This window comes from Pleurodeles waltl, chromosome 7 (assembly GCF_031143425.1).
Source record: "Pleurodeles waltl isolate 20211129_DDA chromosome 7, aPleWal1.hap1.20221129, whole genome shotgun sequence".
Lineage (NCBI taxonomy): Eukaryota > Metazoa > Chordata > Amphibia > Caudata > Salamandridae > Pleurodeles > Pleurodeles waltl.
In genome coordinates this window covers 204,857,098-204,884,521 of record NC_090446.1, presented here as the reverse complement: position 1 = coordinate 204,884,521, position 27,424 = coordinate 204,857,098, and the positions used below count along the sequence as shown (strand labels likewise).

The window sequence follows — 27,424 nt, the reverse complement described above, 5'->3', positions numbered from 1 at the left end:
AACTTGTAAATGCTCAACCAATTTTCCCATGAGCAATTCTAGATGTACATAGTTGCTTGAGGTAAAATGTGGTTCACATATATTTTCTAGGAAAACCATTTCCTGGCCTACTTGTGTAAATTCTTGGTACATTATGAGTTGTAAATCTGCACTAATGCACGGAGTGACTTCCTTTAACAATTGGGCCCCTGATTAGGTCTGTGTAGGAGGCTGGCCTTCTATGTAATGTGCAAATCTAGGCACAATGTGCAGGGTGTTCTGGCAACCAGACGTAGGTTTACAGAGGTAAAAACTAGATCACGTAATGCTCTAATTTTTAAGTTAGCTTGGTCGAGCAGTAAGGCCAATCTTGCAGAAGTGCAAGCATTTGTTGTACTCGCAGTATCAATCATGCAACTCACGCATTCAAAGGAATAACTCCAGACCAATTTTCAAAAGACTTACGATTTTTATGTAATTTTTAAGACCAAGATTAGCAAAATTGGTTAAGTACTTTTTGAGATATGGATTTTTGAAATTTAATAAACATAGTCTGTGTGTAATTACCCACCATAGAAATCAACAGAAAGTCACCTTTTGCAGGTTGGTCGAGGTCCTCTATGGGCACACTGTGGTAGCTGGAGAAGTTTGGGCAGCTCCCGTTTCCTGGGAGTAACTGTGAAAAGTCTTTGGAGCTGGTGCAGGTCCATGGCGGGGGATCACTTGGAAAAGGTCTGGGCAGGTAAGTTTAGATGTGGTTCCTTGGGGTCCCCTTTGAGTGTTGAGGTCTCAAGTAGCGAGGGACCCTTAGGGCATAGCAGGGTCTTCATTGCGGGGGCACAGGGCGGCTAGGTGCAGAGCAAATCGGTGAGCCAGGAGCTGCACACAAGATACCCTTTGGATCTGGAGGTAAGTCACTTCAAGGGTCGTTTGCAGGACATTTGGGGGCACTCTGGCAGGAGGTCTGAAGCTTTCCTCAAGTCCCTCAACTGGGGCTTCCTCCTGGTCCTTTTTCAACCCCAGGCAGGCTGGTTTTCTTGGTGTTTGACGTCAACTGACCAGTACCCCAGGGTATTGGTACGGCATGACAATTGGAAGGTACAGTGCCACCAAACTTGGCACACTTGAAGGGTTTGGCTTCACGGTTGTTGGTGTGTCGTTGCAGAGTGGTACCTCCACCCATGACGGAGTTCTTGGGTGATTGGCAAAGCCTGGAAGTCCTCTGGGGTTCTTGAGGTCAGTCCAGTTGCCCAGTAGCTCCGCAAGGGCTATTGTCAGGTCCTGGTTGCAGCAGACAGGGTTTGATGCCTTTTCTTTGTGCAATAGTTTCACAGTTCTCGTGCCTTGGATCTTCTTGGTGCTGGTCTTCTTTGTGTCCTTTGAATCTGATTTCTTGGTCTAGGGATGCCCACTACATATCGAATTTAGTGGGCATTTTAGGGGGATCCTGGTAGTGTCCAAAGGGACACCTATCTTTGGGTGGCTACACTCAAGATAGTGACCACTTTCTCTGGGAAGGGTCACTTCCCTATCCCTGATTGACTATTTTCCTTCCATCTAAGATGGAGGAAATGAAATTGAGTGTCCACCTTGCAGGCAACACCTTATGGGTGGTGTATGCCAGGGGTGCTCCCCTCCAATCTTGTGTGTAGTTTCCCCTCCTTTGATCCCTGCAAAAGTGGGGTTTTGCAAGGGGGTTGACATTCTGCTGCTGGCCGCAGGCCTGGTGGTCGAGTTTCCAAGGCGGTAATCCCTTTAAAGCCCGCCACCTAGGCAGCGCACATTCCTGAGGGAGGGGGTGTTAGCACCTCCACTCAGGAAGGGCTTTGTCCTACAAACCAGAGAGACCGGCCTCTCCCCCAAGGTTTGTAGATTGGGTGTCTGGAAGTGGCAGGCTGGATAGAACTAGTCAGCAACCATGTCAGGGTAGTTAGCTTTTGCAGGGTGCTCCTCTAAGGTGACCCTGGGTACATTTGGGGATAAATCCAATACTGGTGCCAGTTTGGATTTATGATTCTGAGTTATTTGATACCAAACAACTTAGGGTTCAGAGTGGCCATCATGTAGCTGGGAAACTCATGTTGACCATTGTATAGCACGTGTATTAAAATGGCTGCTGTGTTCCTTCACTATGTGCCACGTTTGGCAAGGACGCTGTGAGGGCATATTGATCATGCAGCTATGCCCTTACTTAGAATATAGTGTATCCTCCCTTAGGGCTGTAAGACCTGCCAGAGGTGTGACTTACCCATAGTATATGCAGTGTATGGTGGACAGGACACATAGGCAGTGTGTCATGTCGAGTTTGTGTTTTAGGTTTGCACCAGTACAGCCAGCCTGCAGTGGCAGTGCTGGGGGCATCTGGATGCATAGCCCTAGATGGTGGCACAATCAGTGCTGCTTGCTGCCCTCAGGGGCCTACCCTGAGTACCTAAGATTTACTAGGGACTTATACTGGTAGCTAAAGTTGTATCCAATTAGCTTTACAAAGTTTTAGGGAAAGAACACTGGCACTGGCAGCCTGGTTAGCAGGATCCCAGTGCACTCCAGTCCAAGTTGCGCCAAGAAGCAGTATTGGGGGTTGGGGGGGAGGGTGGGATAGTGAAGGGGGGGAGGGGGACTGCAACAAAGTGGCTAGTTTCCCCCTGTCTGGTATTAACCAAGACCCTTTTGTTTTTATATCTTTTTTCTTTTCTTTTCTTTTTTCTTTTTTTTTTTTTTTCCTTTCTTTTTTTCTTTAAATGCTGTGTTGATAGCAAGAGAACAGATATAGGGTACAAATGGATCACCTCTGTCGGTGCCGCAAAGTTTCTTCGAATGTATGACTCCTCTTCTAAACGGCTTAAATTGTTTTCTTTATACAAGATCTTATTGAGTCGTCGTCGCACTTTACCAGATAAGCAGCCCAGCGTACCACCCCTGCAAAGCCCTGAACAAAGGCACTTCTCAAACGAAATTCTAACCGTAGAGCTCCTACGGGAGGGGCTGAATGTACTGAGATTAAACCTGTAAGAACACGACCTTCTATCAAGTATAGAAAGCTCCACTTACAGGCGTCAATTAGCTCTGTACCATACAGCAGGGAGGCAGGAATCTTAGCACGATAGACCTCTAACAAGAGTGAAAAGTGCCTTCTCCCCGTGGCTTTATAGAATGTATTTAAATGTTTGGCTTGAGAAGGAGCTTTGGATATATTTTTTCCTATATGAGCCTTCTCACTCAGATTCCCACATACTGTCTTCCCCAAGAAAACATGAGTTAACTGTTTCTAGTTTTTAAGGACCGAAGACCCATGCATAATTTCTGTAGAGCAGCTTCTTTCTCCTGTGGAAGCACATTGTTTTACTTTTACTTACATTGATCTTCATGAACTGTGTCTCTGCAAATTGTTGTAAGGCCTCCAGGCGACAATTTAACCTTTTAGGGATTAGATCAAAAATGATTGTCATCAGCTTAAAGTAGACAAACAATAGCCTTTCCTCTGAGTAATGGGGCAATACCCTTGCTTGGAGACAAGTAGTCTGGAAGGTCATGGATGTAAAGCGAGAAGAGGAGAAGAATAGCAGGCAATTAGGCAGCCTTGTTTTAACCCATTAAGAGTGGGAAAAACTTGTGACAAGCCCCCTATCCCCACCCATGAGCACCCTACACCAGGTATCTGAGTGCAGAGCAATCACTAAGTTTAAAAGAGGGCCAGGCATATCCAATTTTAACACCTTATTCCACAGCAAAAAACAATCTACTTTGTTGAAAGCTGTGGAAAAGTCGATAAAAGCTTCATGTAGGACTCCACCCCATACTATGACATATGTTTCCGTTAGAGCCTGAAAAGCAGATATTATCAAGGGTTCCGTGTCTACTCCTAAACCCACTTTGTTTCATAGGGAGAATTCTATTTTCTACCACCCAATCATTGATTTGAGCCAATACACGTTTGGCAAAAACTTTACCCACTGCATCCAGAAGGGTGATCTGACAATAGTTTTCTGGCGAGTTACGGTCGCCCTTCTTGAAGAGAGGGACTAAAATACTTCCCATCCAAGATGGTGGAATCTTTGTGGTTTCGTAAAAACGTTTTAAGACCATATAGAGAATTTTACTCCAAACTAATGGACTTTGTTTTAGTACAAAAGAGAGGGGACCTGGGGGAGCAACTGCCCATTGCATTAAACCAGTAGGGTGGTGTAACAGAGGTCCGCCCTCCCCTCATCTTCCAGGAATTGAATAACATCAATCCCCCTACATAGCAAACATTCTGAATTATTTAATATCATATTTGGTGTGACTTTAGAGTGAAAAGTTACCCTTGATATAGAACGCTGCCCTATGGGCAATAAGGAAACCAGTTTAATATCATTACCTTCCATTAATCTTAAATTCACAATTTCCAAAAAACGTTTAATTAAAGAAGATCTATTTAAAATAAATCCCATCAAAAAGAGGAGTCCACATAACTCTATGGTGCTTTTGTCTCTTCTAGCACCAATTAACTTCTCTTATTGCCAGGATCAAGAAAAGGAATAGCCATTGGGTATAAGGAAGATTAAATATAAGATGCTTGCGACATATAAGCATCTTCATTTACTGCAGGGGTTCTCTTGACCAGTGACTTTACAGGAATTTTTATAGGGTCACCTGCAGCCTGTGCTAAAGAGGGAATTTGCTCCAGGCTCTCGGTGTTCAGTAAATTATCTGTGATTTCTCAAAAATGTAACTTCCTTCAGCCTTTCTTTGAAAGTCTACGTCAAGATTGTTTTCCTTTATGCAGTATTTCCCTCTTCCTAGGTTTTACTGGCTTTGAATCACCAATGCATGGCACCTGTTTAGGGCAAGATTTAAAAATCTGAAACAGGTCCTGCTCAACAGCCTGTTCTGCTGCTTGAGGGGTTTCCCTCAAATTCTTTTCAATAGAGAAAATATTGTAGTCAATTCAAATTAAATTGACTGGACTACCTGACCAGAGGGCTTCTTTGGTGCATTGCTAAAATTGAGGCTTTCCTGCCTTGGAGGCAAAGTGTTTTTGACAGCAAACTTCTTTATGATAGATCTCCCTACCAATCAGCGATGCCCGTTCAAAGCCAACAGGTTCCCTTGGAGTAGAAAAGATATCCTTCTTATTGTTAGTCAGTTCTCTTACTATTGCAGCAACCGTATCAAAGATACGGTCAGACCTGCCAACAAAGTTTTCGAATGACTGTAAAATTGAAGTTCCAGACAGTGTAAGGTATTTGAAATTTTTACTTCTTGATCAGCGAGTTGACAAAGTTGTATTTGACTTACTTTCAGGTCTGGAGTAACTGACAAATTAGAAATCAATGAAGGATGATTTGATGATGTACTAATGAAAAGTTGCAGAATTCCCCACTGACTGCAAGGACTCTTCCTCCTTAATTTGATTGCCATATCCCTTACATGACTCTAAATCCAGGTCTGGTAGGGTGAAGTCATCATCTCGAACCTGTGGAGCTGTTTGCTGCGATAACCTCTCCCTGTGAATTGATTGGGAGGGAGTCATTGCTGCTGGCACCGGTGCTTATAAAGGCAAAATAAGAGGTAGAAGGTCGGGGGAAAGGCAAGAAGCAAGAGGACTAGACACAGCATCATGAGACACCCTTCTGTGAGGCGGACTCCCCATACTGAGTTCTACCGTGCCCTGCTCCCCACAGACCTCACCTTAACTTCCCCTTGAATAGCTTTGATTAATCCCCCAATGGGGGTTCATAATGGAAATCGGACTCTCCTGCTGGGGTTTTGGTTTTGTCTTTTCCCCAAGAGTAAAGATCTGACTTTTCCCTTTCAACTGCAAGGTTGAGGAGCCCTTATTCCAAAGAGGATTAGATTTAATTTTTTCACAGACTCTTCCCTGAAGCAAACAACCGGCTCTCAGATTTTTTCACAGTCATTTTGCAGAAAAAACGGCTTGTAATTTGGCCCAGTACTGATTAGAAAGGACACTCAGTAGCTGTTAAGGCGGATAGTAGCTAATAGTGGCGCAGTAGGTAATTGGGCTGAAAGCACCACCGCCTGGAGTGGCCGCCTTCCCAGAGGAAGATTAGACGCTGCTAAGTCTTGCACTCTGTTTTTCATTGCTTCTTGACTAGAGCTGGTATTGAGTGGAATGCTGGACCGAGGCAGACCACGCGGATACCAAGTATTTTTAAACTGTTTCAAAACATGTGGCAGGGAGAGGGAGCTCACCTGGCCCGCAAGTGGCACCAGGACAACGGGGTGCTTCGGCAGGCACGGGGCTCAATCACATACATCTGCTCTAGAGCACAGCTCTCCCTGTTCTGGAAGCACTAAGGCAGCGGGGGCAGGAGCCAAAGACTGGAATCAGGCGCCAATGTCCAAAAGAACTGTGTGAGGCAGGCTGGAGTGCGAAGGGGTGACCAGGGCAGCCAACCATGTGACACAGCCCCGCGCCAGCCCCCCCCCCCCCCCCCCATGGCCTTGTCACACTCACTGCCCACCGGGGGAGTGAAGCCAGAAAGAAACTGGCCGCTCAAGGGGTAGCAAGGGCCTCTGGGCCCGCTGCCTGCAGGGAGCCGTCCAGAACCAAGCGCTGCAAGTCAGGTGGCAAACCACCAGCAAAAGCAGTGAGAACCAGGCGCTGGGGACCATGGCTGAGAAACAGCTGCAAAAGGAGCAACCGAAGCCCAGGCGCCTGACCCCCAGCACCATGGCTGTGGCAGTCCAGCAAATAGAGAGGGGGAGAGGGGGAGGGAGGGAGAGGGGGAGGGAGAGGGGGAGGGGGAGGGAGAGGGGGAGGGGGAGGGAGAGGAGGGGGAGGGAGAGGAGGGGGAGGGAGAGGAGAGGGAGAGGGAGAGGGAGAGGGAGAGGAGAGGGAGAGGAGAGGGAGAGGGAGAGGAGGGGGAGAGGAGGGGGAGAGGAGGGGGGGGGAGGGGGAGGGGGAGGGAGAGGGAGAGGAGGGGGAGAGGAGGGGGAGAGGAGGAGGGGGAGAGGAGGAGGGGGAGAGGAGGAGGGGGAGAGGAGGAGAGAGGGGGAGGGAGAGAGGGGGAGGGGGAGGGGGAGGGGGGAGAGAGAGGGGGAGAGGGGGAGAGGGGGAGAGGGGGAGGGGGAGAGGGAGGGGGAGAGGGGGATGGGGAGAGGGGGATGTATGTGGCAGATGTGGACTAGGTTGCCCCGCGTGAGGGGTTGCTGTGGACTCTTATCAATTCAGATTTCCTATTGGTCATCACCAAGAAGTAAATTGAGGGAACGTGTCTGTGACAAAAGTACAGAGTTCAAGATCCTTAATGTCCTTGCTCAGACCATGGTTTTGTGGGTTCTCTTGTTGAGTGATCCTCCCCTCCCCCCGGTCTTTCAACTTGTCAAGGACACATTTCACTTTGTGCTAGCTGTGTGCATTTCAAACTCTTCTCAACTGATTGGTCTGTTTCGGTCCATCTATTGTATATTTGACATCTATGGCCTCTATTCTATGTTTATATCTGTCACCATGTGGCTCACTTAATTGGAGCAAAGATCTGCCAGGCTCCTATCGAGGACTAGACATGGCATGTCACTTATGTTCACAAAGACTCTTCAAGAAGTCCGTTTTTGTTTACTATGTGGCTGTCAGTTATCGATGGGGGGTGTGCAATATCTAGGTCGCAGTGGCTTATTGCACAAACTTGAGGCTTGTGTAAGTAGGCCATACAGCACTGCGACTCAACCTTTTTAGGGAGAATATTACACCTCACCAGGTGTTACCCCAGGCTTTAAAGCTGGTTAACGCAACAGTCCCTAGGGGGTGCTTTCACCTGTATATCCATGTGTGGTGTATAACAGCAGTTCTGCAGGGAGCCTCGGATATCGCAATCTACAAGAGCGTGTCTATTGAGCTCAGAAGGTTAATGCTTCTCAGTGTCAGCGCTTATGATGATGATATGCAGTTTTCTATCCAAATCGAGGGTTTGCTTCGGCCTATATCAATATTTTGGAAGAGTGAGAAGTCTTTATCATAGACCTTCAGCTTCCCAAACTGTAATCCCAAAATGTACATAACAGAGGGTTAACCCAACTCCCTTAGATCCCGTTTCTTACTAGAATAGAATGTGTGACCTTCCAAATATCTCAAGTAAGTGTGCGAGTTGCACCATGAGGAATTAGTGCTCTTTTCACATTTATTGCATATCTTTGTAGGGTCCTCATCCACAGGTATCACCTGTGGTCTTCTTCATCATCGGACCCTCACTCACACCACCTAATGTGGATGGATGGGCTTTACGCGTTTGTAAGTGGTGGTTTAGAAGTTAAAAGGCAGGTGATTATGTGAATAGATTAACATTGCCTCATAAATTCTACAAATATTCTTTAATGATCAAGGTCTTGGGCATGATAAAAAAAACAGTGAGCTGTCAGCAAAACATAATAGTCCCTGACATCCAAAAGTCGACATGTTTCAGCCGTTTTGCTGCCCCAAAGGGTCAGTCAGCATTCTTCAGGACCAAGTTTCTATCTGTAAATCAAATCCCTGTATGGTGGGGTTGGGAGTACCAACCTATTTCTTTTGCACACATATGCACACGTAATAGTATTAAGGAAGCATGCACACAGTTCATACAGACCATACATTAGGATATTTTCCTTGATATGATAATGGCTGAAAAGAGAATAGATGTCACAAGCATTAAAAAAAAAAATGCTACATTCTATGTTGGATGTCCAATCATTTCAGGTACAGTATCCCTTTCTAGTGCAATGAAAACATACAAATGTGATTCCACTTTGGGCATCATATATGGTTGTTAAGAGGCACAAATATATACAATTAAAGGCACAATATACAAATGACAAAATCAAAAATAAAGATTCAACTTAAAAGTGTACAGCATTCACACACAGTGACAAACGATGATAGAAAACCTACATTCCCTATATATTAATGAGGTATCCTAGGGGTTTGCAGAGGGAATGGTCACTGTAGTCAAACACTATAAAGGAAAATAAACCAGTAGTTTGTTTAGTAATGTAAAGCGAAAGGTTTATCTGAAGGCAGAGTTCATAATCTCCAAACACTCACTTCGTCAAGGGATCCTATTTGAATGTAACCGACTTTCAGCCCTGCATCTTAATGTGCTGCATGCTTAATGGCATTTAAAAAGGTTCAGCAAACAATGTCACGTGACCGGCCTGTCACACGGTCGGAAATGCTTTCTAGTTGTTATTGCTTGATAGGCAATTACCTGAGCGTAACATCTGTCATATGATGGCAAGCAGCGTTAGGGAATTCTAAGAATATTTAGCAATCATGGGCTGGAGGGCCGGGATATTGCTCTCAGTGTGATGACTGCCTTGTCTCTACGCGCCAGCTGCGCGACTACGTGGGAATGATGGGACACTTGGTTCCGATGCCTGCTCTCCTATCAAGGACTCCTGTGTCACAGGAACAACTGTTCTGCTGGTGCGGCTGCATACGTGCACGTCAGCTGTGTGACTAGGCAGGAATGATGGAATATGTAGTCCTGGTGCTCTCATTTAAAAGACTGCTATTTCCAAGGAGTAGTGCACTTACACTGAGCCTATACTTGTGAAGGCTCGGCAATTCTCTTAGCGCCTAAGCCTTACTGTTGAACCACAGAGAACTGTTTGTGAATTCTGCAGGAGATTCTTGGACACTCGAGGCTCTATATGTAAAGCAGGATGCTCAGAGAGCCATAGGTAAGATCTTATCACCCTCAAATGAATTCATACATCTGGAGAACACCTTAGTCTAGATGTATCAAACAAAGGAAGTAATTGGCCCTTTATGTAATACCAGTGGTTCGAGAGCACAAAAGTGCCTGTTAATCAGACCCAACAATTGTCTTACCCCATGTAAACAATGGTATTGGAATCAGTCATCATGTATCATGAAGGCACCTGATGGAGAGTTCACTTTCTACTCAAGGAGGTGCAAGTTTTTTTGTTTTTTATGATCTCAAGCAGATGTATAACCCCATTAAATCAATGATACAGGGATCAGTATGCATGTATTGTGAAGGCACTTGATAGGGATTTTTCTTAGTCCACCATAGGGGGTGCACATCTGTGTGTTATTTATAAGAAGTTCCACCACTGAATTCTATCATTGAGACCTTTGAGATTTGTGGACAATTTATAAATCCACTTCTGTTTTTTCCAAAAAGATTTTATCTAAATTCCTTCTCAGGTCGAACACTGGGTGTTTCAAGGTGATGGAGTGTTCTGACATTTTTGTACTACTGCGTCTGCAACGTATGTTGCTCCTTTGTTCGCTGATTCTTATGGTGACTTTTCTTGCTCTCATCGCTACATATTTGAGGTTGTACAGGCAGTCGTTCATATGGATTACTTGTTAAATATTGCAGTTTGCGTGTTTTTTCAGTTGCCACGGAGAACGTAAGCCAAGGTCCATTTCTTTAGTATGTGCGGTGAGATGACATATACTGCACTGACCACAGGGACAATGTCCCATGACTTGTGGTAACCCCAATGATGTCTCTAAGGTATTAACAGGTCTCGGAATATGTCTGTGTCTCGTGTGTACCAAAGAGTCTCGTGGACGTCTTGCCCCTGTATGAGAGAGGGAGGGTAGTCCCATACTATTGTCCCAGGAATTCAGCATCTGCCAGTTCTGTTTATTATTTTCTTAATGTGTTACAAAGCCACATTGTATGTAGTCACACACACTCGGGGGTCCATTTTTTGGCATGTTGGTGAGTATACTGCCTTCTCCAACGTCAGTATTTCTACCTGTGTAGTGTGTGTGTAAGGGTAATAGGTAGATGTTTTCCGTAGGCCTGTGGACAAGGTCTCCTCTGCTTGATCCTGGTCACCAAAGTGGGCTTTTAATCTTAACTTAGGAAAAACCCTGCCAATTCACAATGTACGTGAAACTTGTCAAAAGTGAAAGTTGACAAAAGGCCTTTAATTAGTACCTGAATCTGGGTTTGTGTAAGAGTCTGGTTAGTCAAGTTAACAGATTGTCAATGTGCTTGGACCCTGTCGTGCCTGTGACATGTTTCTCATGTGCATCCGTGTATCCTCTAAGTCCCAGTGGGCTCTGTTGTCTTTTCTTCTTCTGCTTCCTCTCTGACCTTGGCCTAAGGCTATAAAAGGTGTGCATTGGTAATTTTGGACTTGTGCGGGAACCATTGCAGGGGCGTGAAAATTTATAAAATATCTACTTGTCCATGGTACAGGTTGTTTGATAAATTTACTTGTCCTGTACAGTAAAACTCCCCTTGTTCCTTTTGAGCCGTGTAGAGTTGCGACAAATTATGGCAGCAATCTCCAATTAGGTCTCTGACAATAGTCTCCCTGGTTATACCATATTATTGTAGGCTTTTCATGCTAGCAATCCTTTTATTTTGCCACCTGTCAGCAGATGTATATATTGGTGCTATAGAAAGGGGTAGGCAATAGTTCCATGGTTGGAATGTCCTTTTGAGTCTTTGCAAACCTACTAACTTTCATGTTTTGGGGGTATTTACCAGCACTTCTTTAAACTTTTCCCACACTGAGAAAGTTGGAAATTTAAGACTGACGTGGGCAAAAGTAAAACCTCTTCCAAGGTTGGGAAAAAGTGATTAGAGGGAAAGTGAACCTGTAAATGCTCCAGAGATTTTCGCATGAGCAAATCTACCCTTGTATATTTGCTTTTGCTAAAATGCAGTTCACAAATATTTTCTAGAAGTACTTTCCAGGCTTCTGTAAATTCTTGTGACTAAATGAAAGCAGTAAATCTACACTAAGGCACGGACATATATCATGGGGCCGGGTTGGGATTTTCTTTAACAACTGGTTGTGTAATTGGTTATCCAAGCCTTTTTGTTTTTATTCAAATTCTCTTTCCTTTCTATTTATCAACTGTTTTCCTGTGAGTGACAACATCCTGACTTTTTACAAGGAGCATATTGACTCGCAAAGTAGTTTTATTCAGTGGCAATGGGTGCTTTTTAAGATTAAAATAATATTTTTGCTTTGTAAATGTTTCTTATGATGGTGAGGGCTCGGCAGTTCCCACAAGAACAGCGCTTTTAAAAAAACCATGCCAACACAAGACAAAAATTGACAAAACAAGAAGGATGGCCACCTATGTCTGACCTATTGGCTTTGCCAAGGTTTGTTTATTTTTATGGTTCCCAGATACTTGTTGAAACTGGTTACACGGATACGCCCCCTCTACCACTCCCCCATTATGATTTTTTTTTGTGTGGAAATATTATCAAGCATCAGGGCATTTTACTAAACAATGCTTCAAAGAAATGGTTTTGCAGTAGTTTAGTAAAACACTTTTTTCCCTAGTTCCATTTTGTTGTGAACATTTTACTTTGAAAGCAAAAAATCATCAATCTTGATTTCAACCTTCTGCAAATATTTGCATCTAACCAGGGAGCATTCTGGGAGCATCATACGTAGCCTCATATTGTGTGTACACATTTTTATACTGGAACCACTATCAGTAAGCAGTACAAGCATACAATAGTTTCTTAGAGTGCTCACCCTAACAATAATGGCATTGTATAAATGAACCATAAATACTAGTTTGAACAGACAGCATTAACATATTGATGGAAATGGGGTCCCTTGTTGGCAGTCAGTTAGCACGCAGTCCAAGTAAGGACCCTCACTCTAGTCAGGGTAAGGCAGTCACCCTCCTAAGGTACCCCCTACTCACCCTCTTGGTAGCTTGACATGAGCAGTCAGGCTTGTCTCTGAGGCAATGTGTTAAGTATTTATACCCACACACAGTAACACAGCGAAGACACTACAAATGGGCACCACACCAGTTTAGAAAAATAGCCAATATTTTTTCTAACTAAAAGAGAACCAAAGTGACAAAAATCCAACATGCACAAGCAAAGATATGAATTTTAAAAGACTAAATCCCAATAAAGCACTTCAGAACACAATAGCTCCAACTGGTGCTGTCACAGCGTCGTGACTGAGTCATTGCCAAGAATCCGACGCCACTCACGAGGGAATTCACCACTGGTCATGGAGTCGCATGGACCCAAGGTACAATATTTTAGAAATGAGGCAGTGTCAAAACACATGCCACGGAGTCAGGGAGGTGAGGCATCGTTTGGGAAGGTGTCGCGCCAGTTCCATACTGCTGCACAGGAGGTGAGCTGTCTGTTTCTTACTGCTGCGCAGGGGACATGAGGCGTTGGTTCCTTACGGAGGCAGCGGAGGTGAGGTGGCATCTGCAACAAGGTGTTGGTTCCTTATGATCTGGCAGGGTCAATGAGTCCATGCGGGTTCAAGACCAGTTTGCAGTCACACCCTTGGGTCACAGACGCTGTGGCGGAGTTGGGTGTCACGGACGTCTGTGACTCACACTCCGGTCTCACAATGTGGAACTTCAGGGGCACTGCCTTGGCGTTGGGACTGCGGTGTTAGTCGCGGTCATCGCACTTCAGTGGGGACCACGACTTCAGGTGCAGGTAGCGGTGTCGGCTCTGGAGTCATCCAGAGTCGGTGTGGCTAGTTCCTCACTCCCTATGGCCCAGGAACGGGAGTGGGCACCTCTTTGCAAGTCTGTGTTGCCAGCAAGAGAACCCAGGAGCTGGCAGATGAAGTCTTGGATGTACCTGAGACGGCTTAACAGGAGGGAAGCTTAGTCCTAGCCCTTGGAGAAACTTCACAAGCAGAATACACAGCAGAGTCCAGTCTTTGTCCTCTTCAAAGAAGGTACAGCAATTGCAGGCCAACCCAGAGAAGCCCACACAGCGAAGGGGCAGTACTCCTCCTCACAGATCTTCAGCTGTTCTCCTTGGCAGAGTTTCCTCTTGTTCCAGAAGTGTTCTAAAAGTCTTGAGTTTTTGGTCCAATGCCTATACTCTTTTCTGCCTTTTGAAGTAGGCAACCTTTAAAAGAAAGTGGTTGTAGTGCACAAGACCCTGCCCTGGTCCCAGGCACACTCTAGACGATTGGATACTGTATTGTGCAAGGACAGGCACAGCCCTATTCAGGTGCAGGTGTCAGCTCCTCTCACCACTTTAGCCCAGGAAGACCCATCAGGATATGTAGGGCACACTTTGGCTCCCTTTGTGTGACTGTCTAGAGTGAATTCACAACCAGCCCAACTGCCAGTCTGACCCAGGCGTGTATTTCACAGCCAGGCAAAGGCACAGAATAGTTAAGCAAGAAAATGCCTGCTTTCTAAAAGTGACATTTTTAACCACACAAGTTCAAAATCATCTTTTAATAAAAGGTGTATTTTTAAATTGTGAGTTCAGAGACACCGAACTCCCCATCTCCATCTGCTCCCATGGTGCACTATTCTAGGAACTTACTAGAACTCAAATATGCCAATCAGGGATATCCAGTCATAATCACAGTTTACACAGAGAGCACTTGCATTTTAGCACTGACTAGCAGAGTCAGATCAGAGTACCAAAACCAGCAAAAACTAAATCCAGCACAGAGTCAAAAATACAGGAGGCAGAGGCAAAAAGACCAGGGAAACAAGCCAAGGATCCCAGGTCCAACACAGATAGATACAAATGTTAGCTTAACTGCAGACAACATCCTTAACTGATCCACAATGTGGTATTGTAACCTGGCGGCCAAAGTTTGTGAAAAAAGAGCAAGTGATGGACGGAATGCTGAACAATGTCAAACATTCACCCCCAGTACAGAGATTTGGGCCTAAATCCATCATTTTTTTTGCTACCCATGCCATTCCAGTTTGGACCTGTCATATGCAAATCCGCCTTGACCCCACTCCCCATGGGGACAGTCCAGCCTAAACTGCCAAGCCAGGTCCTTCTTGGACCGGAAACAACTTCCTTGGACCGGTTATAGGGTATCGCCCTTCATCAGCCAGGCTAGCTTGATTCCAGTGGCATGGGGAGCAAGGGACCCACGTCTGGGCATACCCTTCCCACTTAGAGGGACAAATGCAAAAAGAAGTGATGGGTGGAATGCTGAACAATGTCAAACGTTCACTCCCAGTACAGAGATGTGGGCCCATATCCATCATTTTTTTTACTACCCATGCCATTCAAGTTTGGACCCAGGCATATGCAAATCAGTCTTGACCCTGCTTCCCATGGGAACAGTTCAGCCCAAACTGCCAAGCCAGGTCCTACTTGGACTGGAAACAAGCATCCTGGGACCGGATGCTGCAGCTTTTTCCCAGAGGTCAGAATCGTTACTGCCTTTGCCCAGCAGGTGTGGTGCTTCTGCCAATACACAGAGGTGAGACTGTGGCTGTTGTTTCCTCTGGGAGTTTTATCACTGTTATGGCTTTGAGTCAGTTGTGACTGCTATTGTTCTGTGGTGTTTTGATTAAGATTTTCCTGGGCCTTTGGCTGCCATTTCCAGGGTTGGACTTTGACTGCCATTGCCTTGTGTGGGACTTGGGTTGTCATTTCTAAGAGCGAGACTCTGACTGTTATGTCTTGGATGGACACTTCCATTATTCCTGTGGGGCTGTGGCTGCTGTTGCCTAGTGTGGGTGGAGTTGATCACCTTTTGTCCTTTAGGGCGAACTGTGGTCAGCATTGACCGGAGCTTGTCGCATTGGACCAGATGGACATCAGTACTCCATAGTTGGCGCCCACAAGTGGTAGTTAACACTCCTGTTTTTCCTGTGGTGGTGTGGCTGCCTTTGCCACTGGAATTATGAAGCAGGTAGGAAACAAATTATATGGCAGGGAAGGCTAAATCATGAAACAAGAAAAAGCAATTTATGTGGTATAGTGTGGCACATTTTGTGATAGTATGACATCATTATTTTGTTGTTTTTACATGTTAAAACAGTCTGCATGAGGATTTCACTACTTTTGTACAGATTTAACACCCAAGTACATCAATACACAACAGTTAAGCGAGTAGTCAACCTTTGCGATGAGCCATCCACTACACTGCAACATGACCATTTGTGCTAGATACATATTCTACTCATATTCCCAAGGAGATTGTGGAAACAAATCTACCCTCTTTGTCACACTGTGTACCCAAGATGAGAGACAAAAAAAATGCAGAAATGTTGTTCAACATTTATTGCAACAATCATATTCTTAAATAAATAACATGAACTCCAATCATTAGGCAAATGAGACAGCATGGGAACCAGCATTATGAAAATGGTTAAAAAGATAAACAGTACAACCTTGACAATGTTATTATGTTGGTACACTCCTATTTTATTACTGACTACACTATTGAGAGCACAGCGGGAATTCCCTGTGCCAGAACAGTTGGGTTTGCCTAACCGCCATACCTCGTTAAGATGTACAAGGAAGCCAGAAAGATGGTCTGGTGTAGTACAGAATATTGTTCTGTGCAAGGTAGACATTGGAGTCAACAATGCTGCATCTCAGCCACAGTGCACCGCGTTCCAGTATAATCCTAGCATAAGTGCTCCTGTGCTGAATGTGGCACAGAGGCAGTTTTTACAGTACAAACCCCGTTTGTGTCACAGCGTGTCGGAGGTGCAGGGCCGATGCCATGATGTGTCTGCAAGTAAGGAGCTGATTCCATAGAGAATCGCAATACTAGGGCATTACATTCTGTGTGCCTAGTCTTAAACACACTGTACAGCCTAGATGGCAGCAATGCTTACAAGAAACAAGCTGCATGTACAGTGATTTCTCAGTACATTGTCGTGTGAGCGGAAGGCATATAAAAGGTCCGCATCAGAAAATAAATGCTAATTTAAAATGTGCATTCTAAAATGGAGTTTTCAAGCGGGCCCTATTGTGCTTCACCACAAGGGTGGCTGACGCATTACTCCTGGCATGACTACCATTGTCTCAAAGGTCTGTGGGATATAGTCTCAGGGATTGACATTGTACTGCACACAAGTGATCTGTGACTGTCATACCTTTTAGGGAAGTATATGTGGCCACATTATCTATGTGGAGGGGCTATGATTAGCATATTCCTGGGGGGCCTTTAATACTAGTTCTGTAGTAGTCCTTGACAGCCATTTCCCTAGAGGAGCAGTGCTTGTGTGGCCACCTTTGCTGCAGGTGCCATTGTGGGCCCTAGCAACAGGGGTGGCTCGACTGTAGCTGCACTTGCCTTTGTGCAGGGACTGTGACTACAATTGGCCTTGCCAGGAGATGTTATTGTTCCAGTGCAATCACAGTAGTTTTGCTATGGGTGCTTGCGGCTGTGATTGTCCTTGTGGAGCTTAGGCCATCATTGTCCATGGGTTGTGGTCATTACTATCCTGTGGGAGCTGTGTCTGTTATTGCATGGGCTGGCATTACTGCATGGCAGGCACTGTGGCCACCACTGCATGATTGAAAGGAACCCTATTGCTGCCATTTCCGCTTGGGAAGTCTGTTTTGACTGACATTTCCTTATGGGTGTGTGGTGGCTACCTTTGCCTTGTGATGGGCAGTTGTTTGGGATGTGGCTGCCATTGCTCCTAGAAGCTCTGGCTAGCATTTCTTCGTAGTAACCCTGTGTTGCACCCTTCCATATAGAATGTTCCTTTGCCCTGATAGCCCCAGAGGTGCTGTGCCACCGTTTTCCATTGGATGAGGTTGTTGCTGCTGTTGCCTAGTAAAGGAAGGTGGAGGTCTGGCTGCCATTGCCCTAGTGTTGGATCTCTGGGTTAAGAGGTAAACAGAGAAGGGATAACTGGAAAGATCCTAAGAGAGCCTGAAGTATAGTACTTTTGGTCTCAAGATTAGCACATTGGAAACAATATTAAAACAATCAGCCTTGTCAAAAGCAATGGAGAGATCCAAGATAATGAAATAAAAAATGTAGTATATCAAGATAAGAAAAGCGAGTTAACCAAAAAATATTTCAAAACAGGGAGTCAAAGGACAACCAGGCCGGAGTAAGGCTGAACTACAATTATATCAAGATGGATGGCTGAATATTGGCACAATGTTAAAGAAGATTGGATAGAAAAGTTATCTTTATATTGACTGTTATTCAGAGTCTGTGGTCTCGCTTACCCCTCCACCATCCTCCCCTACCATCACCAATCCATTTGTTCTGGATCAGAACATCAGTTCTTTTCATAAGGGAGAGTAGGTAATTGTGTAAACCTTCACACAGATAGTGGCTTGGGGCATTTGCCTGAAAAATGATCAGTGCCTGTTGTGTGCAACACTATTCACAACTGATGTGCTGATGCTTCTATTAACACCCATTCTGATGCAGAATCCTGCTCACAATCAAGGGACCTGTTTATACTATGAGTAAGAATCCATGTACCTTTGGCAGTGTGAACAAGGTGTGTGATTATGTCTGCAGTTCTTAGTCCCACTTCAGGCACTGAGCTGACTTCTTGAATGAGGGATGCCGGACTGTGGCTTCCATTGCCCTGGTGGCATTCCATGCTATGACCTGTGCCTCGAAATTAAATGCATGAGGCTGAGGAGATTGGTGATTCTGCTCCTTGAAGGAGCCCTTATATTTTCCTTGCAACCTGGTACTGACAAAGACTTGAAGTGGCTGTCCTTTTTCATTAAGAGCGCAGAAGCTTCAGTGTTACTTTGGCAACCTGGCTTGAAACACCATAACACCAGTTAATAATGTTTCTTTCATTATGAACAGCTTAAACAGCACAGTTTCCTAAAAATACTGCTTCATGCCGAGAATTTGAAGTAGTCACGGGACCCTGGAAATAAAGTCTATCAATGTGTGTGCTAAAAGTTTGAGGGTGTAAGTTTTTGTGGCTTTTTTTTGTAAATATTTCTAGTATCTAGAATGCAGGGTGGTGATGTGTACAGCAAGCCCTGGTTCAGCAAGAATGTCATTTACCTCGTGCTCTGGTTGTGTTTAATGAAATGTAACCTTTTTTTCCTTAGCCTCTTTTCTTTACTAGCCTTTACCACCTTTCATTTAGATGAGATTAAAAAATATTCAGTAGTTTAATAAGAGAGTTTTCCAGTCTAACTCAGCAACTCTGTGCTTTGGAGCAAGAAATAATCTCACTGTGGTTGCTTACAGTGTGTTGGGGTGTCTGTGTAGATGTGCGATCAAAAGGCAGCTGTTTTTTGTTGTGTTTTTCCTAAGGTGTTGTAAGCCCTGTAATATGGCTTTCACCTTTTAAATGTATTTTGCTGTTTTTATTGAAGTTTTTGGATGTATCTACCTTTGTTGTCTTCTGGTGCTCTGAGAGGTGTGTTAAAACTGTGTTTAGGTGTTACCTTCGCTTATGTATTTTATTTTGAGTGTATACGAGGGAGATGTGAAATTGTCTTTCAGTACGTGGCTCCCTGCTTAAGCTTATTCGTTTGATGTTTGTGTATTACAGTTCACTGGTTGCTCTATCCATGAGCACTAATACTTAGATATTACATTAATGTGTGCCATGAATGGACACATTCATTGTGACAATTAAAATACATCCAGATATTTACTCAACTCATTCCATGGATTCTTGTTCTCAGGAACACACCATAAAGTCTGGTCCTGTAGTAGGTATCCCTACAAACCTTAGTGACAGAATGGTAGTGTTATTCTTGTGTGTTACACTCCATGTCACAATTTCAATCTTATTGTGCTTCATCGTCCTAATTATTGAAATATATGCTTTATCATCTAGGATGCAGTTACTTCAATAAAACCTTCTTGAACTTTACTCTGCCTCTGATTGTCGTAACATATGTGAGACTAATGTAACTGAGAGAAACGGATGAGAACTGAGTGACCAGGATTCCCCTGAGGAGTCATGTATGTCATGCGCCTGGTTGCCCCAATCATCCCTGCGATTGGATGGAGATGAGGCACTGCTAGTTAGCCAAAACAAACCCGGATTAGGCCGACAGGGGTCACATGGTGCGGGATCAGACTCTGTCCCCCAGAGTACAAGTGATTGTGCCACCCAAATCCACTAGTCTCATTATGATAATGAGAACCTATGTGACAAAATGTCCATGCCAAGTAGTGATTACCCTAGGTCACTCATAATCATGGCAGCTTTCTGACCATTGTTTAATTACAGCTCTGAATAAAAAGTATTATTTGCTCATGGTACCCCTTTTCAGGTCTAGTGTCTAAGCACTCTGACCTGTTGTAATCTATCTGTGGGCTTTTAACCCCGCCCATCAGTATCACTCGTTTATGTGCTTGCCTTTCAAAAATCCTTTGTTACATTTGGTAAATGCTTTACGTTTGTCCCTCCTTTCGGTGGTTTGGTTACTGCTGTGTTTTCATTGTGGTCTGGATATGCTTTTAACACATACCTTCAACTCAACAAATGTTTTGTTATCTCCCTGTACACTTATTTTTCCTAAGTCATGTGTAGCTCCAGGGTAATTGGTACATGTTGTAGAAGCTATTAAAGCAGCATGAAATGTGGCTTAATTACAAACAGATACACTGCTGAATATACAATAACATGACCAGTCTGCAGCAAAAACCTGTAACATGTAAAAAAAAAATCTTTCCTGCATAGGTGTTGCTTTGCACCCATGGAATCTTTGGCTCTACCAGGGATTGATGGTCCGTGATGGGTGGCACTGGGCACAGCTGAAGTAGCAGTCTTTTGCAGGTCAGACTGGCCTCCCAATGTCATTGTTCCAACAAACAGTACTACTTTTGGGAATACAGTTAGAACCATTCAGTTGGTGTGCTGAGCTTTAAAGGCTCTTGTCTCTAATAGCTGGTCATGATTGAAGCTTGCTCCGGGATGTGGATTTTAATAAAATATCTACTTGTCCATGGGACAGGTTGCTTCTTAAATCTACTTGTCCTGTAAAAGTGTCTACTTGTCCCATTGATGCCATCTGGTGTGGTGACAAATTATGTCAGCAATCTCATTACGTAAAAGCTCTGATAATAGCATTTCTGATTATGGCAGAGCGAATAACAGGGATGTGCAATTCCTATAGCCTGATGCCCATGACAAATTGTTCTGGGTCAAGGACAACACGTTTTCATGTCTATTTTGTCCTTGGGATGAGTAGGCCCAACCCCCTGCAGCACAAACCCTTTTGCCGCCAATTTACATAATACTTTATGGACCAAGGAGTGGCATTGTCTTCAACTAAGGTAATATTTGTGTTCATATGCTTTTGCTGTTCAAACTTGTATTTATGGTTCATTAATGGAAAGCCATTATTATTAGGATGAGGCCTCTAAGGAAATATGTCTCAGACTGCACTACTGACAGTGGTTCCAGTATAGAAATGTACACACACATTTGCAAAGTTAAACAATATGAGGCTACGTATAATGCTTCAATAACGCTCTGATTAGATGTAAATATTTGCATTATTTTGAAAGCAAGATTTATGACTGTTTGCTTTCAATATAAATTGTCCACACGAAATGCAACTAGAAAATATGTTTTGCTAAATTGCTGTGAAATTTTAGGTACCATTACTTGAAGCGTCATTTAGTAAAGTGTGTTGACGCATGCTAGTATTTTCGCAAAATATTAATAATGGAAAATCCGGGTAACAAGCTTCAAAGGAATTATGGAAAACGTGAAAATAAACAAGCATTGGCAAAGCCAAAAGTCTGACTTTGGTGGTCAGCCTTTTGGTGCGGTCAATGAGTATCCAGTTTTGACATATTTTTTTTTATACAACTTTATAGCTGTGGGAGCTGTCAGTCCCTCACCACAAAATTGACAAAAATAAAAATATTTTTGTTCTCTAAAATCACACACTGCCACAAAGTTCCTGGCACTGAATAAACTACTTTGTGTGCTGATATGCTCCTTGAGAAAGAGCAGAATGCCATCACTCATTGAAGACAATCTATAGATAGAGAAAGAAGCAAATGCAAACTTTTAATAAAAGCAAAAGTGCTTGGTTAACGCCAGGCCTAATTAGCGGCCCAATTCTTGGAGAAAGTCACAAAAGTGCACCCATGGTATATGTCCTTGCATTAGTGCAGATTCACGGCTTCCAGGAATTCAGAGGAATTTACAGGACTACTCCTAGAAAATATTTGGAAACTGAATTTTAGCGCAAGCAAATATGAATGTGTACATTTGCTCATGCGAAAATCTGTTGGGTTTTTATGAGGTAATTTTCCCTTGCCACCACTTTTTTTTTCCAACCCTGGAAGAAAGTTTACTTCTGCCCTTGTCCGAAGTAAATTTCTAACATTTCTCAGTATGGGAATAAAATGGTGAAGAGAATAGCTGGTGAAAACCCCTAAAATGTGCAAATTAGTTCGTTTTTAGAGACTCAAATGGGCATGCCAACCCTGGAACTATTAGTTACTGCTACTTCCAGGCCTAGTATATAGATCTGCAGAAATGTGGCAAAATAAAGGAATCGCTGGTATTTAAACCCTGCTATATTATGAGTGCTGGTATAACAAGTGAGACTATAATCAGATCTCTTATATAATGAAACTGCTGCCATAATTTGTCGCTGCACTAAGTGGCAATAAAGGGACAAGTGGATTTGTTTTTTACAGGGCAAGTAGATTTATGAAGCAACCTGTCCAATAGACAAGTAGATATTTTATAAAACCCCACAACCCTGGACTTTCACTGGGCAAACCATTTGAAAGATCACAGCTCTGTTCCAGCTTTGAGAAAAATTCTCAAATGACAAAAGAAGCGACTTGCAGAATGCCCAGATAACCGCTGGCAATGACTTTAAAGACCCTTCTGAACATTCACTGCATTTCTTTTTCAACTGAAGAAATTCTACTTCACAGTGTGAACCCTGCACAAAAGTTCTGATAGTTGCCTTGGTCCTGTCCCTAACTAGGTAATTCCACCTCTTTCTCTATGACATAGTGAACACTTTATGCCACTAGAACAATCTCCCTTTGTTGTAAACTTTGCACCTACTGCCGAAGAAGCACCATCTTATCAAAACTGTGCCTACTCCTTGCCATATTTCTATTCAGAAAGTGTACAAAGAAAGATGTACACTCTGTGAAACAGTGCCACGCTCCAGCACTCTTACAACTAAAATGAGGACTGGATCACCACCTCGAGTTTTCAAAAAGCTGTAGTAAGCCTCTTTTCTCTGACCTTGCTGCGTTTTAAAAAGTTGTTTTTTGCCAACAAAGGGGTTACTTATTTTATGAAATTTGTGTTAACATTCATTGTGCAAGTAATTTAAAACTGTATCTGTAATCCCTGCAAGGCAGACTCAGCCATTTATCCTGTGACGTCAGTCAATAGAAAGTACCCTTGACTTTTGTTATTGTACCATTTGTAATTACACCTCTTAAAAGTATAAGCAATATGGCATAAAATTCACTGTAAAACTAAACATTGAACACTTTGTTTCACTGGTAAACCCAAATCATGTTTGCATGAGAATATTGTCAACACTGTTGTTCCCCTAACACACTGAGTGTATTTTGGAGACCTCCATATTCTTGATATCATTAGATCCTGGAGACTTCTTCATTCCTGGCTCATTTTAAAGTGGATGTCCGAAAACTGTTAACTTAATAACTACTTGCCAAAACGAGGTTGTATTTTGTTTAGTTTCGTTGATTTCTTTCCAGCAGTAACACCCTTGTAAATATTGACAACGCCCCACAATGCTGTTATGAAGTATTTACCAGCCCCAGTTATTGCCCACCCTGCTTTCTTATGCTTAATCTGTCATGATTCCTTCAAAAATATATAATCAGTTGTGACGTCTAGGGTGCCACTCCTAACTTTTTTTTCTAGCTCACTTGAACCACTGCACACAGCATATTTGTACTCAACACGCAAGCCTACGTTAGTTAGAAGAAAAAATATCTTATTAAAGTTGACTGTTCTCCTGTTTTACGTGAAAGCAGTTTATGTATGTTTAAAAAAAATTAAAAAATCTGAACTGTTTATTTTTTTTAGGGCATCGTTTATGACTAAGACGGTGCAGTACCAGAATGAGCTTCATAAATTTCTAATTTGGGATACCGCAGGACAGGAACGGGTAAGTACACTGTATTTAATGGCATCAAAGAAGACTGGACTTTGAGATATAAATAACTTCACATGTTCAGTATTCTAAAAATGTGGAAAATTATTACACACTGATTGGATTTTGGTGCGTCACCTTGTAGAATCCCAACGGGTTCAGGTGTAAGGGGAAAGAAGGATTTAATCCTATGTCAATTCAGTGCCTTAGCTCTCACGTAATGCTGCTGAACAGTTGAACAGAAATGTGAGTGTATTGTGCTTTTCCAAAGGGCAGTATTCAACTCTGTGAATGGCCTATCTTCTGTAACCCAGTGATTAATCTTAATGTACAAAATATAATGGAAAATTACAGGATATCTATACGTAGGTCTTACATTTCTTCAACATACACCAGCCACCCACTAGTTTATTATTTACAATAAGGGAATAAGTTTGTAGGCAAAATTATCATAAGAACCAACAATATTAAATATTATATTTTCCTTCTAAAAACATCCTCAATCTGTAATCTTTAAAGAATAAACAATCCAACAACTGTCACATGTCCTAATGTACAAATCTTTGTTTTCAATATGAGAAGGGAAATATAACCACCACCACTACTGTATCATTCTCATTTTCACAAATAGTATTTCATTAAAAAATAAGGATTGTGTATGACTGACTTGTGCGTTATAACACAGCAATCATTGTTGAAAAAGTCTCTGGATTACCTCTGTGAAATATTGCTCTTGAGCACCTTTCATAAATACACCCTCATGTAAATGATTCTTAGTTTTTGTTTGATTTTCTTACGTCCAGTGAAAGGACCATCCTAATAACTGATAACATTGAATCTTGGACCTTACTTGATCTGTCATCAGGAGGCCAGACTCCTCATCTTTGTATGAAGCCCAGGAGAATGGTAATTATAACTGTTAATATAGGGGGGCAGACCCAATAGTGAGATTGATGACGGCTGAGTGAGCAAGGGCTGATTTACCCAACCCGAAGCTAATGTGTAATGAAAAATTCAGATTTCAACAATTTAAAGGGTTGAATGGCTTTAAGTGATGTGGTAACATGGCAACAGATGAACACTAACACAAAGCAGTTGTGTTTGAACTCCCTATATAAGAGAACATCCTTTGTAGGTCTGGCCAAGAGGCAGCTTTATCCTTTTCATTAAATTCATGCATTTTTATTAATGAATTTAAAAAAAACTAAAGTGTGTGTGTGTGTGTGTGTGTGTGTGTGTGTGTGTGTGTATATATATATATATATATATATATATATATATATATATATAATATTATGTGTATTTACTGAAAAAAACAAAGGTTATAGGGATCAGAATTTTCTCACCCAAAACCATAGTAACTATAACTCGTACCCGATGGTAACTATAACTTGAGCCCTGCCATGCACAGTTCTTTCATCAATAATTTTATTGCAAATGTTGCAGTAATAATGTCCGTGATGCCATAGAAGGTCTCATCAATAATGTAATATGTGGTGTAATTAGCTGTGCATGGCGAATAAGTTCTAGCTACCTTAGGGCGCGAGTTATAGTTAGTTGAATTAACCATGACTGCTGAATTTTATGGTTTTGTGCGAGAAAATTCAGAACCTAACTACAATGTTCCTGTAACTTTGATTTTTTTTCTTTTTTTTCTTCTTTTCAGTGCATTTTTTTTTTATAGCATGCACAGGCGTAAATATAACCAGCACCATGCAGGCCATGTGCAATGGGGCTTAGCCGGTGGCCAACCCTTTTGCATGCACCCAAACCCAAGCTGCGCATCATGAGGTTGTTTTTTGATCTGCAGATCGGATGAAAAAAAAAATATATATATATATATATATATATATATATATATATATATATATATATATATATATATATATATATATATATATATAATTTCGTTAAGATTCATCAAAAGGTGCCAAAGTTTTGGGCAAAACCAAAAAAGCCCTGTCAATGGGGGGGGGGGAGAGACGGGAAGGTCCTAACTATACCTACTCAGGGGCAAGCATCAACAAGGTAGTGTGTGTGTGTGTGTGTGTGTGTGTGTGTGTGTGTATATATATATCAAAGCTTTTTGGTTAACGGTCTTCATCCATTCATCAGTTCAGATGTCATTCACATTTGTTTTCCACTGTATACAGTATGGGGACATTGGCTCGGCTCACTTGAGTGACAGCATTTTTCCTGTGCATACCCTTATGCAAAGTAGTGCACTTCTGTGCCAGAACTTGGGAGCCAATGTCTCCTTTCCTGTTTTTTAACTATGTTTTGACTTTGACAATTTTTAAAACTTGCCTCACAGTGAAGTGTGCTTTATTTTTGGGGGGGGGGCATGAGGCCTGGCAGTTGTCAACTGCTCGCTTCAATTCCCTAAGTTCTTCTTTGTCCCCAGTGAAAGGCGTGTGCAGTTTCTTCACAGTGACTGAATTGTTCTGAAGTTAAATCAACTTAAACTTAAAATAGCTTTTTTCATGTGGCACTACTAAATGTAAAAATACAAACCTATGCTCCCTAGAACCACAACCTTTCACATATTACAAACGTATATTTAAATATTGTAGGAAGTTGGCTCTGTATGTGCTATTTCAAAGTAAGGAATAGCATGCACAGAGTCCAAGGGTTCCCCTTAGAGGTAAAATAGTGGTAAAAAGAGATGATACTAATGCTCTATTTTGTGGTAGTGTGGTCGAGCAGTAGGCTTATCCAAGGAGTAGTGTTAAGCATTTGTTGTACATACACATAGACAATAAATGAGGTACACACACTCCGAGACAAATCCAGCCAATAGGTTTTGTTATAGAAAAATATCTTTTCTTAGTTTATTTTAAGAACCACAGGTTCAAATTTAACATGTAATATCTTGTTTGAAAGGTATTGCAGGTAAGTACATTAGGAACTTTGAATCATTTCAATTGCATGTATACTTTTCAAGTTATTCACAAATAGCTACTTTAAAAGTGGACACTTAGTGCAATTTTCACAGTTCCTGGGGGAGGTAAGTTTTTGTTAGTTTTACCAGGTAAGTAAGACACTTACAGGGTTCAGTTCTTGGTCCAAGGTAGCCCACCGTTGGGGGTTCAGAGCAACCCCAAAGTCACCACACCAGCAGCTCAGGGCCGGTCAGGTGCAGAGTTCAAAGCGGTGCCCAAAACGCATAGGCTAGAATGGAGAGAAGGGGGTGCCCCGGTTCCGGTCTGCTTGCAGGTAAGTACCCGCGTCTTCAGAGGGCAGACCAGGGGGGTTTTGTAGGGCACCGGGGGGGACACAAGCCCACACAGAAATTTCACCCTCAGCAGCGCGGGGGCGGCCGGGTGCAGTGTAGAAACAAGCGTCGGGTTCGCAATGTTAGTCTATGAGAGATCTCGGGATCTCTTCAGCGCTGCAGGCAGGCAAGGGGGGGGTTCCTTGGGGAAACCTCCACTTGGGCAAGGGAGAGGGACTCCTGGGGGTCACTTCTCCAGTGAAAGTCCGGTCCTTCAGGTCCTGGGGGCTGCGGGTGCAGGGTCTCTCCCAGGCGTCGGGACTTTGGATTCAAAGAGTCGCGGTCAGGGGAAGCCTCGGGATTCCCTCTGCAGGCGGCGCTGTGGGGGCTCAGGGGGGACAGGTTTTGGTACTCACAGTATCAGAGTAGTCCTGGGGTCCCTCCTGAGGTGTTG

At 43.1% G+C, this 27,424-nt stretch overlaps 1 protein-coding gene across 1 annotated transcript in view; it reads left to right on the top strand.

Annotated features, from left to right (window-relative positions):
* Positions 1-27,424, top strand: part of RAB22A (RAB22A, member RAS oncogene family) — a 167,732-nt gene that overhangs the window by 39,923 nt on the left and 100,385 nt on the right. Inside the window, exon 3 of the mRNA XM_069243579.1 lies at positions 23,690-23,771. Within this exon, the coding sequence (XP_069099680.1) occupies positions 23,690-23,771 (82 nt within the window). The remainder of the gene's footprint in view (positions 1-23,689; positions 23,772-27,424) is intronic.